General features: G+C 34.5%; 2 protein-coding genes and 1 non-coding gene across 4 annotated transcripts; 2 read left to right on the forward strand and 1 right to left on the reverse strand.

Moving 5' to 3' along the window:
* The first annotated feature begins 1606 nt into the window (after nucleotides 1-1606).
* On the forward strand, nucleotides 1607-8577 carry LOC116110658. 2 transcript variants are annotated; one of them, XM_031396878.1, is made up of 16 exons: nucleotides 1607-1867; nucleotides 1967-2075; nucleotides 3274-3667; nucleotides 3764-3941; nucleotides 4058-4197; nucleotides 4282-5488; nucleotides 5590-5690; nucleotides 5861-6005; nucleotides 6442-6510; nucleotides 6622-6667; nucleotides 6761-7125; nucleotides 7204-7283; nucleotides 7384-7519; nucleotides 7595-7781; nucleotides 7889-7971; nucleotides 8140-8577. In XM_031396878.1, exons 1-16 carry the CDS (start codon nucleotides 1856-1858, stop codon nucleotides 8269-8271), a joined length of 3384 nt encoding a protein of 1127 aa, XP_031252738.1. In that variant the 5' UTR covers nucleotides 1607-1855; the 3' UTR covers nucleotides 8272-8577. The 2 variants fall into 2 exon arrangements, with proteins under 2 accessions (XP_031252738.1, XP_031252739.1); XM_031396879.1 differs by lacking the exons at nucleotides 1607-1867; nucleotides 1967-2075 and having other exon boundaries at nucleotides 3531-3667; nucleotides 3754-3941; nucleotides 8140-8576.
* LOC116110702 lies at nucleotides 2881-2984 on the forward strand. Its single transcript, XR_004124945.1, has one exon. It is a non-coding gene; the product is annotated as a small nucleolar RNA snoR99 (small nucleolar RNA).
* Nucleotides 8578-9637: 1060 nt separating the features above from the next.
* On the reverse strand, nucleotides 9638-12254 carry LOC116110676 (60S ribosomal protein L37-3). The gene is made up of 4 exons (XM_031396900.1): nucleotides 12135-12254; nucleotides 11888-12023; nucleotides 10036-10137; nucleotides 9638-9915 (listed from the first exon to the last, which is right to left on the reverse strand). The coding sequence occupies exons 1-4, from the start codon at nucleotides 12135-12137 to the stop codon at nucleotides 9869-9871; spliced, it is 288 nt and encodes a 95-aa protein (XP_031252760.1). The 5' UTR covers nucleotides 12138-12254; the 3' UTR covers nucleotides 9638-9868.
* Between the last annotated feature and the right edge of the window lie 234 nt (nucleotides 12255-12488).

A 12488-nucleotide genomic window follows, 5' to 3' on the forward strand; every position in this document is an offset into this window, starting at 1 on the left:
AACATAGATGAGTTGTTTGGTTGGTTCCACTTTGGACCATTTTAAATCGAGTGGAATCTTTGTACTTCAAGTAGTCATTTAATACGTACCTCCCAAGGGTCAGGAATTACCATTCTAACCCTTTTCAAGGGATTCTACCTATAAACGCAAAATATTGTTCAACATGGATATCGGGCACAATATAATTTTTTTCTCTAGGAGTACAATTGAGACAAGGGGCAAAATGGTCTTTATAACAATCAATAATTCGCTTCATTTCTAATTAAGCCTTCCTCTAGCTATACCATCAAACTGTGAAAATAAATTTTAGCTTAATCATTATAGTAAAGATCTTCATCCATGCTTTCCGTAATGCCTAATTACTCATTTTACCCACATATTAATAAAACAATACTATCTTTGTGTAACCAGAGCGAGTATTTTTTAAAAAGAATCAATTGGTTGTACAAGAGTTTACGATAAGCTCGAAGTTAGTGACAGCTCGGAGAAAGTGAAGCTTGAAGCAACAAGCAAAGCTCAATAGAGGAAGTTGACCGATAATTGTTTTAGAGGAAGTTGACCGATAATTGTTTCACAGATTATCGATAAACCTTATCTCTTAATATTAAGGACAGGATTTCAAAACCTTATAGTTCAATCCTAGATTTAGCACAATCATGGGATTAACTTCCCATGATTAAATGTGATCCCTAAAAGAACTCACTTACCATTATCAAATTCTTTTATAAATAACTCAAAAAAACACATAATAAGAGATGAGCAATTCTATATTTAAAGCATTAATAAGATAACAATGGATATAGGTAAGATGTTTAACTCACCGAACCACTTTATAAACTATTTTGTATCTTTTTTTTTTCTTTTACTGATTTTAATTAATCATGCGCATATTCAATTCAATTTCGTCAAGTCAATCGGATTTCGTTAGCTATTGCGGAATTTCGTAACAACATAATCAATTAATTAATAGATAAAATTATATATGTACCATGTAAAACACCATATAATTAATCATATTTTGTACTATAACAATAACACCACGGAGTATTAGTAACATGTTATTTATGGTATACAGAATAATATTTATGTTATAAATTTGTAATTACAGTTATTAAAATTGTGTTACCTTAATCACTATTTAATGACGATAATGTACCAAGATTACAACCACTATACTATTTTTAATTTATATTATATAAATATGAACTAAATTCAATGTGAATCAAATATAATTATTTATATTGTATTAAAATTTTGAAAAATCTTACGTATAATTAAATTTAAATTTCGAAATTTTAAAATTTGATATCTTAAATGTAAGTTAATAAAAAACAATAAATATATTAATTAAAATACTGAATTGGATCAATCTAATATTGTATATCAATTAATTGTCTCCGTAAATTTAGAAAATTTAATGACTGGGGAAGATGATTAACGTGATTAAAAAGTGATTATAGTTGAGCTGTCGTTTTGACCTAAAGACGCCCAATCACAACACATAAAACGATTTCTTTTTTGAAAAAAGAAACACAAACTGGCCAAACACAGCCTAACAGCATACGTTCTACTTGGCACTTGCTAGATGATCGATTCATCAATTTAAAATAATTTTAAATTTCACGCAAAACAAAACCCCGAGAAATTGACAGAAACCGAGAGAAAATTAAATCAGAGTTACTATTTTTTATTTTTTGCTCTCACGACACGAAAATCAAAATTCATTTCCTGAAACTCAAAGACCTAACAGTCTTCGCGTTGAATATTAAAAAAAAAAAATAGAAAGAAAAGAAAAGTATATAATCATTTACTCTTTGATTCTCATTTTCCTCGCTATCCAAAGGAACACCGATCGATGTCATTCGTGGTTTGATTTTTAGCTTTTGAGATGATGTTAAGATCGAGATTCGATTGCAGGTTATAGATTTTTTTTTCTTTTTTCTTTTTTGATTGTCATTTGAAGCAGAAGATGAGCTCGCGGAAGCAAGTGATGATTCGAGACTTGGTGGAGGAGGCTAAGAAGAGGATTGTGTTTTTGGCGATATGCGTTGTCGGATTGTCCTACTTAATGTCATGTAAGTGTCGTTTAATTCTTTTTTGGTTGTGAAATTATGTTGATTCTTTTATGAATCTGTATTGAAGTCCAGTGAGATGGTTTAGAAGTATTGTGAGTTTGTTTAGTTTGATTTTATTTAATAATCTCTTCAATGGAATTAAACAAAGGGCTGAGCAAGTCTTTGAAAGGTTTGGAGTTGGTTTACTGGAGTTAATTTTGGTGAAGAAAACCATTGTATCTTAAATGTTTGGTTGCAAAGGGCAATAAATCTAGTTTATGTGTTGTGTCTGTAAGTCGCAAATTAGAATGCTGATATGCACTCGGTCGGTGTCCAGATTACGTTGAAGTTTTGGAATAAATTTAGTTTAGTGAATCAACAAAGTATTTACCAGTCGTTTGTATTGAATTGGGATTTTTTGAGCCGAGATTGTGGCTGAGTTTGCTGTATTGCTTCCTTTTACCAAATTTGTCGATTAAAGTGTGTGTGTTACTGTGACTTTGGATTTTTATTCAATTTATGAGTTAGTGCCTTTTCAGTTTGTTGTTTTCTTTGCCTTTTGCATGCCACCATTGAGAGAAATCTGAAGCTCAACCACTCTATTCCGCATCATCATTTCTCAACTTCTATTCCATCATTGCGCTACTCTATGCACTGTTGTTTCTGTGATTTGTAGTCACTCAATTTTGCTATATATTTTCTTATCAATCTCAATATCTGAGTTAGGGTTTGCAGGGGTTTAGGGTTTCTGGAGAATATAAGGTTTATAAGATTAGTTAATGCTTGTCTCTGGGGGCTATATGTCTGCTCCTTTGGCAGATTACAAGTGCCTGAGGGATGACAGAGTACCTACTTTATGTTATCCATCTCAATCACTTTGTAGCGATTTTTCTTTTGGTTTCTTGCTGATTATTAGAGGATGGAAGATGCGTTTTCAATCTTAATAATAGATATCTGAAGCCTTAAATAAATGGGTTCCTCCTTGGAAAAGATATGATCAAATAATTACTGGAAAGACAAGAAAGTGGATGCATAGCAAATGTGTGCCTTATTTTTTTTTTTTTTTTTAAATTTTTTTCTTTTATTGATTGTGGCTCGAGGCTTTTAAGTATTTCATTGAATTTTTTTTTTCTTTTAATGCTGTTGTTTTCGTAGTTATATTTATCTTTGCATCTTCACTTGTCATTAATTGTACTTACTGTTCAAATCCTTATTGCAGTGACAAGCTCCTCGGTTTTTGTAAACTTGCCTGCTGCTGCCTCCTTAATTATCCTCCTTCGGTATTTCTCCTTGGATTTTGAAATGAGGAGAAAAGCTGCATCATACAGTAGTAAACCTTCCTCCGGAAACATAGTGTCTGAAAATAAACCTCCAGAGTGTAGTAAAGTTGTTAAACATTCTGACTGGAGAAGGAATGTCAATTCTCCTGTTGTTGAGGAGGCAATCGATACATTCACAAGGCATTTAGTTTCTGAGTGGATTGCAGATCTCTGGTACTCCCGTTTAACACCTGATAAAGAAGGCCCTGAGGAACTGGTACATATCATAAATGGTGCTCTAGGGGAATTTTCAGGTCGAATGAGGAATATAAATCTTATTGATCTTTTGACAAGGTTTATGTTCTTTCCCTCATTGTGTTTCTAAATTCAATTCACTTGAAATCAAGAGTGTAATGACTTGGGAACTAAAGTTCTTCTAGAATGATGCAGGGATCTTGTTAATCTCTTTTGCACCCACTTGGAGCTCTTTCGTGCTAGTCAGGCTAAGATTGAAAAGCATCAATCAGAAACTCTGACTATTGAACTAAGAGACATGGAAATAAGACGTGTTTTGGCTGCTGAGGACAAGTTGCACCCTGCTCTATTTTCTGCTGAAGCTGAGCACAAGGTTGTTCTCTTTGTATTTTGATCTTTAAATAACTGAAAGGTGAAGCTACTGTTTCTTGACTATTTCTGCTTGTGCCGACGATGCTGACAACACTTTCTTCACCTTATATATTGCAGGTTTTGCAGTTCTTAATGGATGGTCTCATTTCTTTCACATTCAGACCTGAAGATCTTCAGTGCTCTTTTTTTCGTTATACTGTAAGGGAGCTGCTTGCTTGTGCAGTAATGCGACCGGTCTTAAATTTGGCCAGTCCAAAGTAATCTTTCCTTCTATTTTGCCTTTCGTTTTTTCTTCTTCTTCTTTTTTTCCCTGTTCTCAGCATTATGTAATTTTGTTATAGGTTTATCAATGAAAGGATTGAATCCTTAGCCATAAATATGAGTAAGGGTAGAGGAGCTGCAGCAGCACAAGAAACATCTCAGTCCAAAGCCAATGGCTCTCCCAAGATCTCCTCTGATCACTTTTCGAGGTTTCTAGATCCTTCTGTCACTGGTGTTGAACTTGTACAGTTAAAAAATGATGAAGCTAGAACTACTGCAGTTGCAGCTACAACAGATGATCGAAATGGTACACGTTACTCAAAAGATCCATTGCTTTCCATGGATACTCGATCCTCCCATTCATGGAGCTCATTGCCCATGAACACCCCACCTAGTGATTTAAAAGTTATCCAACGATTCAATTCAAGAGGGGAATGGGGTGACATGTTAGATCACATTTCTCGCAGAAAGACTCAAGCCCTTGCTCCAGAACATTTTGAGAATATGTGGGCAAAAGGTAGGAATTACAGAAAGAAGGAAGGTGAAAATCGAGTAATTGAGCAAGTCCCGCAGCATTCTGCTGTGAAGTCTGTTTCAGTGGATTCTTTGAAGGCAACATCAAATTCCAAAGGAAAAGATAGTATGATCAAGGCTAATTCCCCAAAGAGCCACACTGCACGAGATGGGTATGCTGACCAACATGTAGATCAAAAGATATCAAATTGCTCTTCTGTCACTTCATATAAAGAGCATGATGACAGCCTCATGCCCCTGGAGGGGGTTGAATCAGGGAGCAGTAGTTCGTATACTTCAGAAGATGAAGAAACAGACAGTGCACTAGGTCTTGATTCTCCTGGAACTAAAGTTTGGGATGGAAAGAGTAACAGAAATGTGGCTGTTTCTCACATTCATCATCCACTTGAAAATCCTGATGGCCATATCTCAAAGAAGAGTGGTAGAAGACAAGTTCAATATGGATTACCTCGAACACAGTCTAGCCAGAAAAGGTTTAGGTCGAGCAGTCAGAAATTACCTGTTTGGCAAGAGGTTGAGAGGACAAGCTTCTTATCTGGAGATGGACAGGATATACTTAGTTCATCAAAAGGACTAGCAAAAATTGATGAGTCAAGTGATGATTCTGAGAGTGAAATTTTGGGTAGATCTCAAAGTGGAGCAGCTGCTTCTTCTTCTGCATCCTTTATTTCAATACCAGAAAGTCGTAGTTCAAGTGTTACTTCCCTGCAAAGTTCATTGATGGTGGATTCTTTTTTTAAGTTGAGATGTGAGGTACTTTAGCATAAAGCTTGGCACCTTCTCCAAGCATGCTTATTTTTGGTCTTTTGATACATTGAAATACGTAAAGCATGTGAACCCATTTGCTGTTGCAGGTACTGGGTGCAAATATTGTGAAGAGTGGCTCTAGAACATTTGCCGTTTATTCCATATCTGTGACGGATGCAAATAATAATTGTTGGTCTATCAAAAGAAGGTGATAAATTTTCGGCATTCTTGCTTTGTTGATGCATTCTACATTAATAATTCTTCTTTATTTCTTTCTTACGGTGGAATATTCTAACTTATAATCTGAACTTTGCTGTAAAGCTCTATTCAAGTTTCTTAAACTTCTTTTCTGCCACTAAGTGTTGTTGCTATCCTCAGGTTCCGACATTTTGAGGAGCTGCATCGACGTCTTAAATTTTTTCAAGAGTACAATCTTCATTTGCCTCCAAAACATTTTCTGTCAACAGGTTTCGATGTACCTGTCATTCGAGAACGGTGTAAATTGCTTGACATATATTTGAAGGTCAAATATTTTAATCACTTGTTTGGTGTTCTAGTTTATATGTGCCTGTTAAATTGCAACGATTGGATTAATGTTTACCTCTGAGATATTTTATGTTTTACTGTGTATTCTGATTAGGATTCTTTATGGCCTGATATTTTATTTTTAAACCTAAAATTCGCAGCACTTTAGTGCTGTTACATTAATAAAAATTTAGGTTATAACAGTGAAGGGTCTTAATCTTTTACTTATTTTTAAGTTTATGTTTTCTTCCATTTGTTTTATATAAAATTTTTATTTAGTGGTAGACACTGCATTTGAGATGTAATGGTACCATACATAGGAGAATGAATTTATGCATTCTCAAGCAATTTTGTTTTTCTTTGTTCCAGTTTATAATATATCTGTTTTATTCTTTCAATCTTTTGATAAATACTCAACTGTTTGTGGTCCACAGAAGCTACTGCAGCTTCCTACAGTTTCTGGATCAATTGAAGTTTGGGACTTTCTAAGTGTTGATTCGCAGGTTTAGTATTTTCTTTTCCCTTTGTCTGATTGTTTAAATTCTATAACCAGCAGGGATGGGAGCTATTCCACAGCTTTAACAGTTATGCATGTTTTACTTTGTCTGATGCAGACATACGTATTCTCAAATTCCTTCTCTATTGTCGAAACATTATCAGGTATATCGTGCTGAATACATGGTACATTTGCCTACTTTTTCCTGCCTTTCTCTGATTGTTCTTATATATTCATGTTGTGTTTTAATGTTCTAGTTGACCTTGAAGATAAACCATCTGAAAAGGTTTCAAATACTGCTGGGCCAGTAATCAGTCCATCCTCTAGGAGACAACAATTTGGCTCAGAAAGCAGGGAATCTGCATGGCAAGCAAAGGATAATTTTATAGCAGATGGTAAAAAAAGTAATGCAAAAGAAATGTCTCGTTCTCCTGTAAAGACCAATAATAAAGAACATGGGAAGTCATTTGATGATTCTGGAAGTGGTCCAGATAATAAAGTGCTGACTAATTCGTCATATCTCAGAAACTTGGGTAAAATTGTGAAAGGAAAAGAGAACGATGGTTCAGAAGAGAAATCTGAGTTGCTTGATGCTGCCAATGATCCAACCCTACCTAGTGAGGTAATTATGTGCTCATTTTAGATAATACTTTGTGACAATCATCTTATGCTCAGGCTTTTAACACAAATTCACATGCAGTGGGTGCCACCAAACTTAAGCGTCCCTATTTTAGATTTAGTAGATGTCATTTTCCAGCTCCAAGATGGTGGGTGGATAAGGTAAAAATATACACACATCTGTCGAATGCTGTGATAATGGTCTGGTTTTCAAAATCTCACAAGGAAATTCTGCAAAATAATGTTTGTCTGTTCATCACAGGCGGAAGGCATTTTGGGTGGCCAAGCAGGTTCTACAACTTGGAATGGGTGATGCCTTTGATGATTGGTTAATAGAGAAAATTCAGCTTCTGCGTACAGGATCAGTGATTGCTTCTGGAATCAAAAGGGTTGAGAAGGTAAACATTTGATTTTATCGAATCCCATAGCTTGTGTGTTAGTCCTGATATAAAGCTCTTATGTGATTCATCTAGATACTTTGGCCTGATGGGATATTCATAACCAAACATCCAAAGCGACGACAAGCACCACAAACCAGCAGCCCATCTCCGAGTTCTCCCCAGGGTCACCAACCTGTGGTAGTCTCTCCTCCTAGATTAACTGAAGAGCAAAAACAGGAAATGGATCGACGTGCAAAGTTTGTATATGAGCTAATGATTGGTACTATTTTTCTTCCTTCCCTATGCTGTTTATTTTCCGCATTTTAGCTCCATATAGTTTGTGCTTGTGGCCAATATATGAAAATAAGAAAGTTCATTTCAATGCAGACAAGGCGCCAGCTGCAATTGTAGGCCTTGTTGGTCGTAAGGAGTATGAACAATGTGCTAAGGATCTCTATTTTTTTATTCAGGTAAGAACATAATCTTTTTACAAAGTAGAAATGGTAATCAAGTTTTCTAACTGCAGCTCCAACAATAATGAATGTAAATATTAAGATGCTTACGATATTGTATTGTCCGAGGTACTTCCGCTTGGTGCATATATTTTAACAAAGTTGTGATAACTCTCTGTTGTGCAGTCTTCTGTTTGTTTGAAACAATTGGCGTATGACCTTCTTGAGCTGCTACTTTTGTCTGCGTTTCCGGAACTGGATTATGCCTTCAAGCAGTTGCATGAAGAAAAGCATAAATTTGGTGAATTTAAATATTAATGAAATCTTACATCCGGTTAAATTTCTAAGATATGGGATAACCGGGGCTTGGTGATTTTCTTCCAATACATAGCTTAGAAGATGTTCCATTGTTGTCGGCTGGTTTTTTTTTCGGATGACCAAGTCTGAAACATTCCTCATTGGGAATGATAGCATCAAAACCATTGATTGTTGATACATAGGTCTTAAATTTTTTTTTGTAATTAGTTTTTTGATTTGGCATTTTGAGGAAATTGTAATTAGATTACGAGATAAGTGCACATATATAAGCTAAAATTCTTTTACCAACGTTTGTTTCTTTATTTGTTCGAGCAAATCTTGTTGATTTTAATTTAATTTCCAAAAGTTATTTAAAAGGAAGTGTTCCAAGAGTCTTAAACGGGGAATTCATTGTGGCTTGACCAGAGCTTTCGTGGCACGTTAATAGGTTTGCCATTTGTACACTAATTAAGTTTAACATAAGAATTGATTTCATTTCATAATTTAAATTCAATTGATGTCCTTGGCCCTCATATTAATACAAAAAATAAAAAATAAAAAAAAATTATAGTAATAGAAGTCACTTAACACCTTTGGATTATCTTAATTAATCAAATACCATTCGATTCTCAACAAGAATATCTAAAACATTTGTAGTAGTTTCTTGCAGTGTTTTAAAACCTGACTAGTTAAAACTAGTTTAGTCGAGACCTAAGCCCTTCACCGAAATAGGTTACTAATTTTTCTATTTATTAAAAACTTATAAATTAAGACGATGAACAATTGAAGATTGAAATGTTAAGACTTTTAAAGAGAAAGTACAATTGAATAAAAAGGTGATGACAAAGGTGATTTCCAATAAATAAATAGATCAAAAATCACAAAAATAAATCTATAGCAACAAACCCACTGTTGTCAACGATTGGCAAGAGAACGAAGAAAGGGTGAGATAAGTTTGAGTCAAGAGACTAAGAGAAGTGTTTTTTCATGATGCTAGGAAGAGTTGCCGTTACCAAAAACAGACCCTATTTGCCCTAAGTTGTCGACGTCAACAGTGGCATTTGAATTATTTTTGCAAAATTTTAAACCTATAAGAACTTATATACAATATTTAAGGGTATTTTTGTTAAATTTTAGATCTTTGGACATAATTTGACCCAATGGTCAACCAGTTAAGCTGATCAACTCAAGACCCGACCACTTTGCCAAATTTTCAACCCTGGTTGGTTATTAAAACACTGGTTTCTTTAACCGCTACCGCCCATAAGACACACATTTGAGAATGACGACATAAACAAAATACCCGAATTTCTCAAATTAGTGACACAAATCAATTAGGGATCTCAGGTAAGAGCACAGTAAGAGCCATAAATAACACGACACTATGTGTAAACATGAAATAATTAAAAGGGTCAAACAACAATAATCTCGTTCATCTCCGTCCAAAAATTCATTGAAGCTACATGGTAAAAAAAAAAAAAAAAAAAAAGTTAACTAAAAATGGAAAAGTAAATAACATCCTTCAAACAATGTTCTCATAAAATTTGTCCCAACACATGAAAGCCAACTAAATCTATTATAAGGTACCAAATTGCGCCCAAAATTACCCTTCAACTGCTTAAGCAGAGGCTGCTGCTCCCTTGTTCCTTGGGGCTGCTTGAGTGCCTGATATTTATTAAAGTTGATTAATAAATGAAAGCCCCAGCAGTAAATAAATTAACTAGATGCTAAAGACAACACAACACTACAGAAATAATAATATGAATGAAACCTATAATTTAATACCTTCTCTGAAGCCACTCTTGAACCTGCGAGGAACATGGCGGAGATACCTCATCCTACCAGTTCCAGTGGTCTTTCTTCGAATAGCCTTCACACTCCAGTTATCTAAAACACATAATATGATAACAGTTAGTCAAACATTACAAGAGCACATCCTTTCCTATACAAATGTAACCACATAAATAAAAGTTCATATATAAACACATAATGTTTACGTTAGCCCTCAGACTGTAACAGCAATACAAAGACATACACATCCACATATCTATAATTTAATGATCATAAAAGTGAACAAAAGAAAGCATCATGTGAGCTGGAGAACCTTCATAAAGCATGCTATCATACAAAACTAAGTTGGTTATATGTATTTCATGCAGCACATACTAAAAGCTGCAACAATGAGCTTTTGTGTTACAAAAGAGGGAATCATTTTACATTTTTTTACAATGAGATTTTTATTAGATTTAAACAGGACATAACATGAAGAATCAGCCAGAAAGCTTAATAACCATATAAAAGCATAAATATATTTAAAGCTCAAAATCAACAGCACAAAAAATAATATACATTTTGATCAATTAAGCAGAAAGCAACAGCAACAGAGTTAAAAGAACCCAATTATTCATCAGCAGAATTAAAGATTGATATAACAGCAGCTAACCATCCAATATAATACATACTAAGGACTTCCTACTTCAAACCAGAAACAAAACAATACATACCCATCAATACAGGCACACATTTACCCATTTCATATTTTGTCTATGACCTTTATTAATATTACATAAAACATGGTTATCAAATCGTGTATTGTATCGTGTATCAAAAACCTAATTTTTTGAATCGTGTATCACGTATCGAATCGTATCATAAAATACTGCCTTTTTCAAAAAAATTAATAAAATAATCAAAATTTTCTAAAAATTAATATAATCCCCAAGATTAATTAAAGAATTTTGTGGTATTATTGACTTTAAATTACAGTATTACATAATCAAAATTAATTACAAAATTCCAAGATCAATATCAATATTTATATCTCCACTTATATTATTATTATCATGTAAAATCGACAATATATATTTCTCTTCACTTTCTCCATGCAAAATAGGTAAATTTGGACAGGTTTTAGTGAATCGGGTTGGGTGACCCGATTTCGACCCGATTTTTTTTTTGGACATTTGGCCTAAATTAATAAAGTCGTATCGATTTATATCAATATTTTTAAGGATACAAACGGATACGTATCGTATCGTAAGATACATATCAACGTATCGAATGGTTTATGATACATTCTCTAATACATATCGTTGGCGACCTGTATCGAATCGTATCGTATGATACATATCGGGTATCGTAGGATACTAACAACCATGACACAGAACATAACATCAACAATGAGCCAAAAATCAAACCCGTATATAAGCAAGCACAAAATTAACTAAAAAAACCCCAACAATATAGCAACAAAAAAATATACTTTAGACTGGACACTTAACAATCAAAACAATCAATACAATAGCAACAAATCAGACGTATATAGGAGCTTCGACTCCAAACCAGTATCAAAACAACTACAAAACCAGTACACAAACACATGCACAAATCATTAGGTTTTCCCTATGAGCTTTCTATTAGAAATTAAACCGTGTATAACCCAAACAATGAGCCAAAAAGCCTACATATAGACCTCAAAATTATCAAGAAATCAGCAAAGCAAATCAGTAGCAATATAGCAACAAAACCCATGTATAAAACACACATAAATCCAACAATCATAATCATTGCTTTACATTTGTAGAAAACAAGGAAATTTAAAGAAAACAAAAAAAAAAAAAAGTTTTATTAAGCTTACACGTTCTCTTGCGAGCAGCAGGGAACGCACAAGCGGAGCAACGGCTCTTCTGAAGATGAAAGCTCCGACGGCCACATCTCACACACAAAGTGTGTGTCTTGTTCCTCCTCTTACCGAAACTCCCAGTACCCTTACCCTGTCAATTTCATCATTCAATTCAACTTATTCATCATCACAAAACACAAAAAACAAACGGGCAGAGATGTTCAAGAGACGGAAGAACGAGAAGAGATTCATTTAATTTTACCATTGGAGCTGAAGCGAGTGCGAGGGAAAGGCTTCTGTTAGAGTTCAAGAAGCGGCGCAGACAGAAGGTTTATATGATGAGGCCTAAGGGTTTTTTAGGGTTGAACTGTGAGTGACGAGGGCAGCGGGTGACTCACGTGGCAAGATCTTGTTGGTTGGATTAAACGGGCGATCATTGAGTGAAACGTGATGGGCTTTCTTAACACTTTGGCCCAACTCTAATGGATAGTGGGCCGTTATGAGTTATACGGGTTCGGACCGGGCCATTTAATTGATAACCTACTAGACTAAGGTTTTGGTGTTTGGCGGGAAATCTTCTTCGCTAAAAAGACAGAGAAATCATTTCCATCCCAAA

Source organism: Pistacia vera, unplaced genomic scaffold, assembly GCF_008641045.1.
Source record: "Pistacia vera cultivar Batoury unplaced genomic scaffold, PisVer_v2 Contig609, whole genome shotgun sequence".
Lineage (NCBI taxonomy): Eukaryota > Viridiplantae > Streptophyta > Magnoliopsida > Sapindales > Anacardiaceae > Pistacia > Pistacia vera.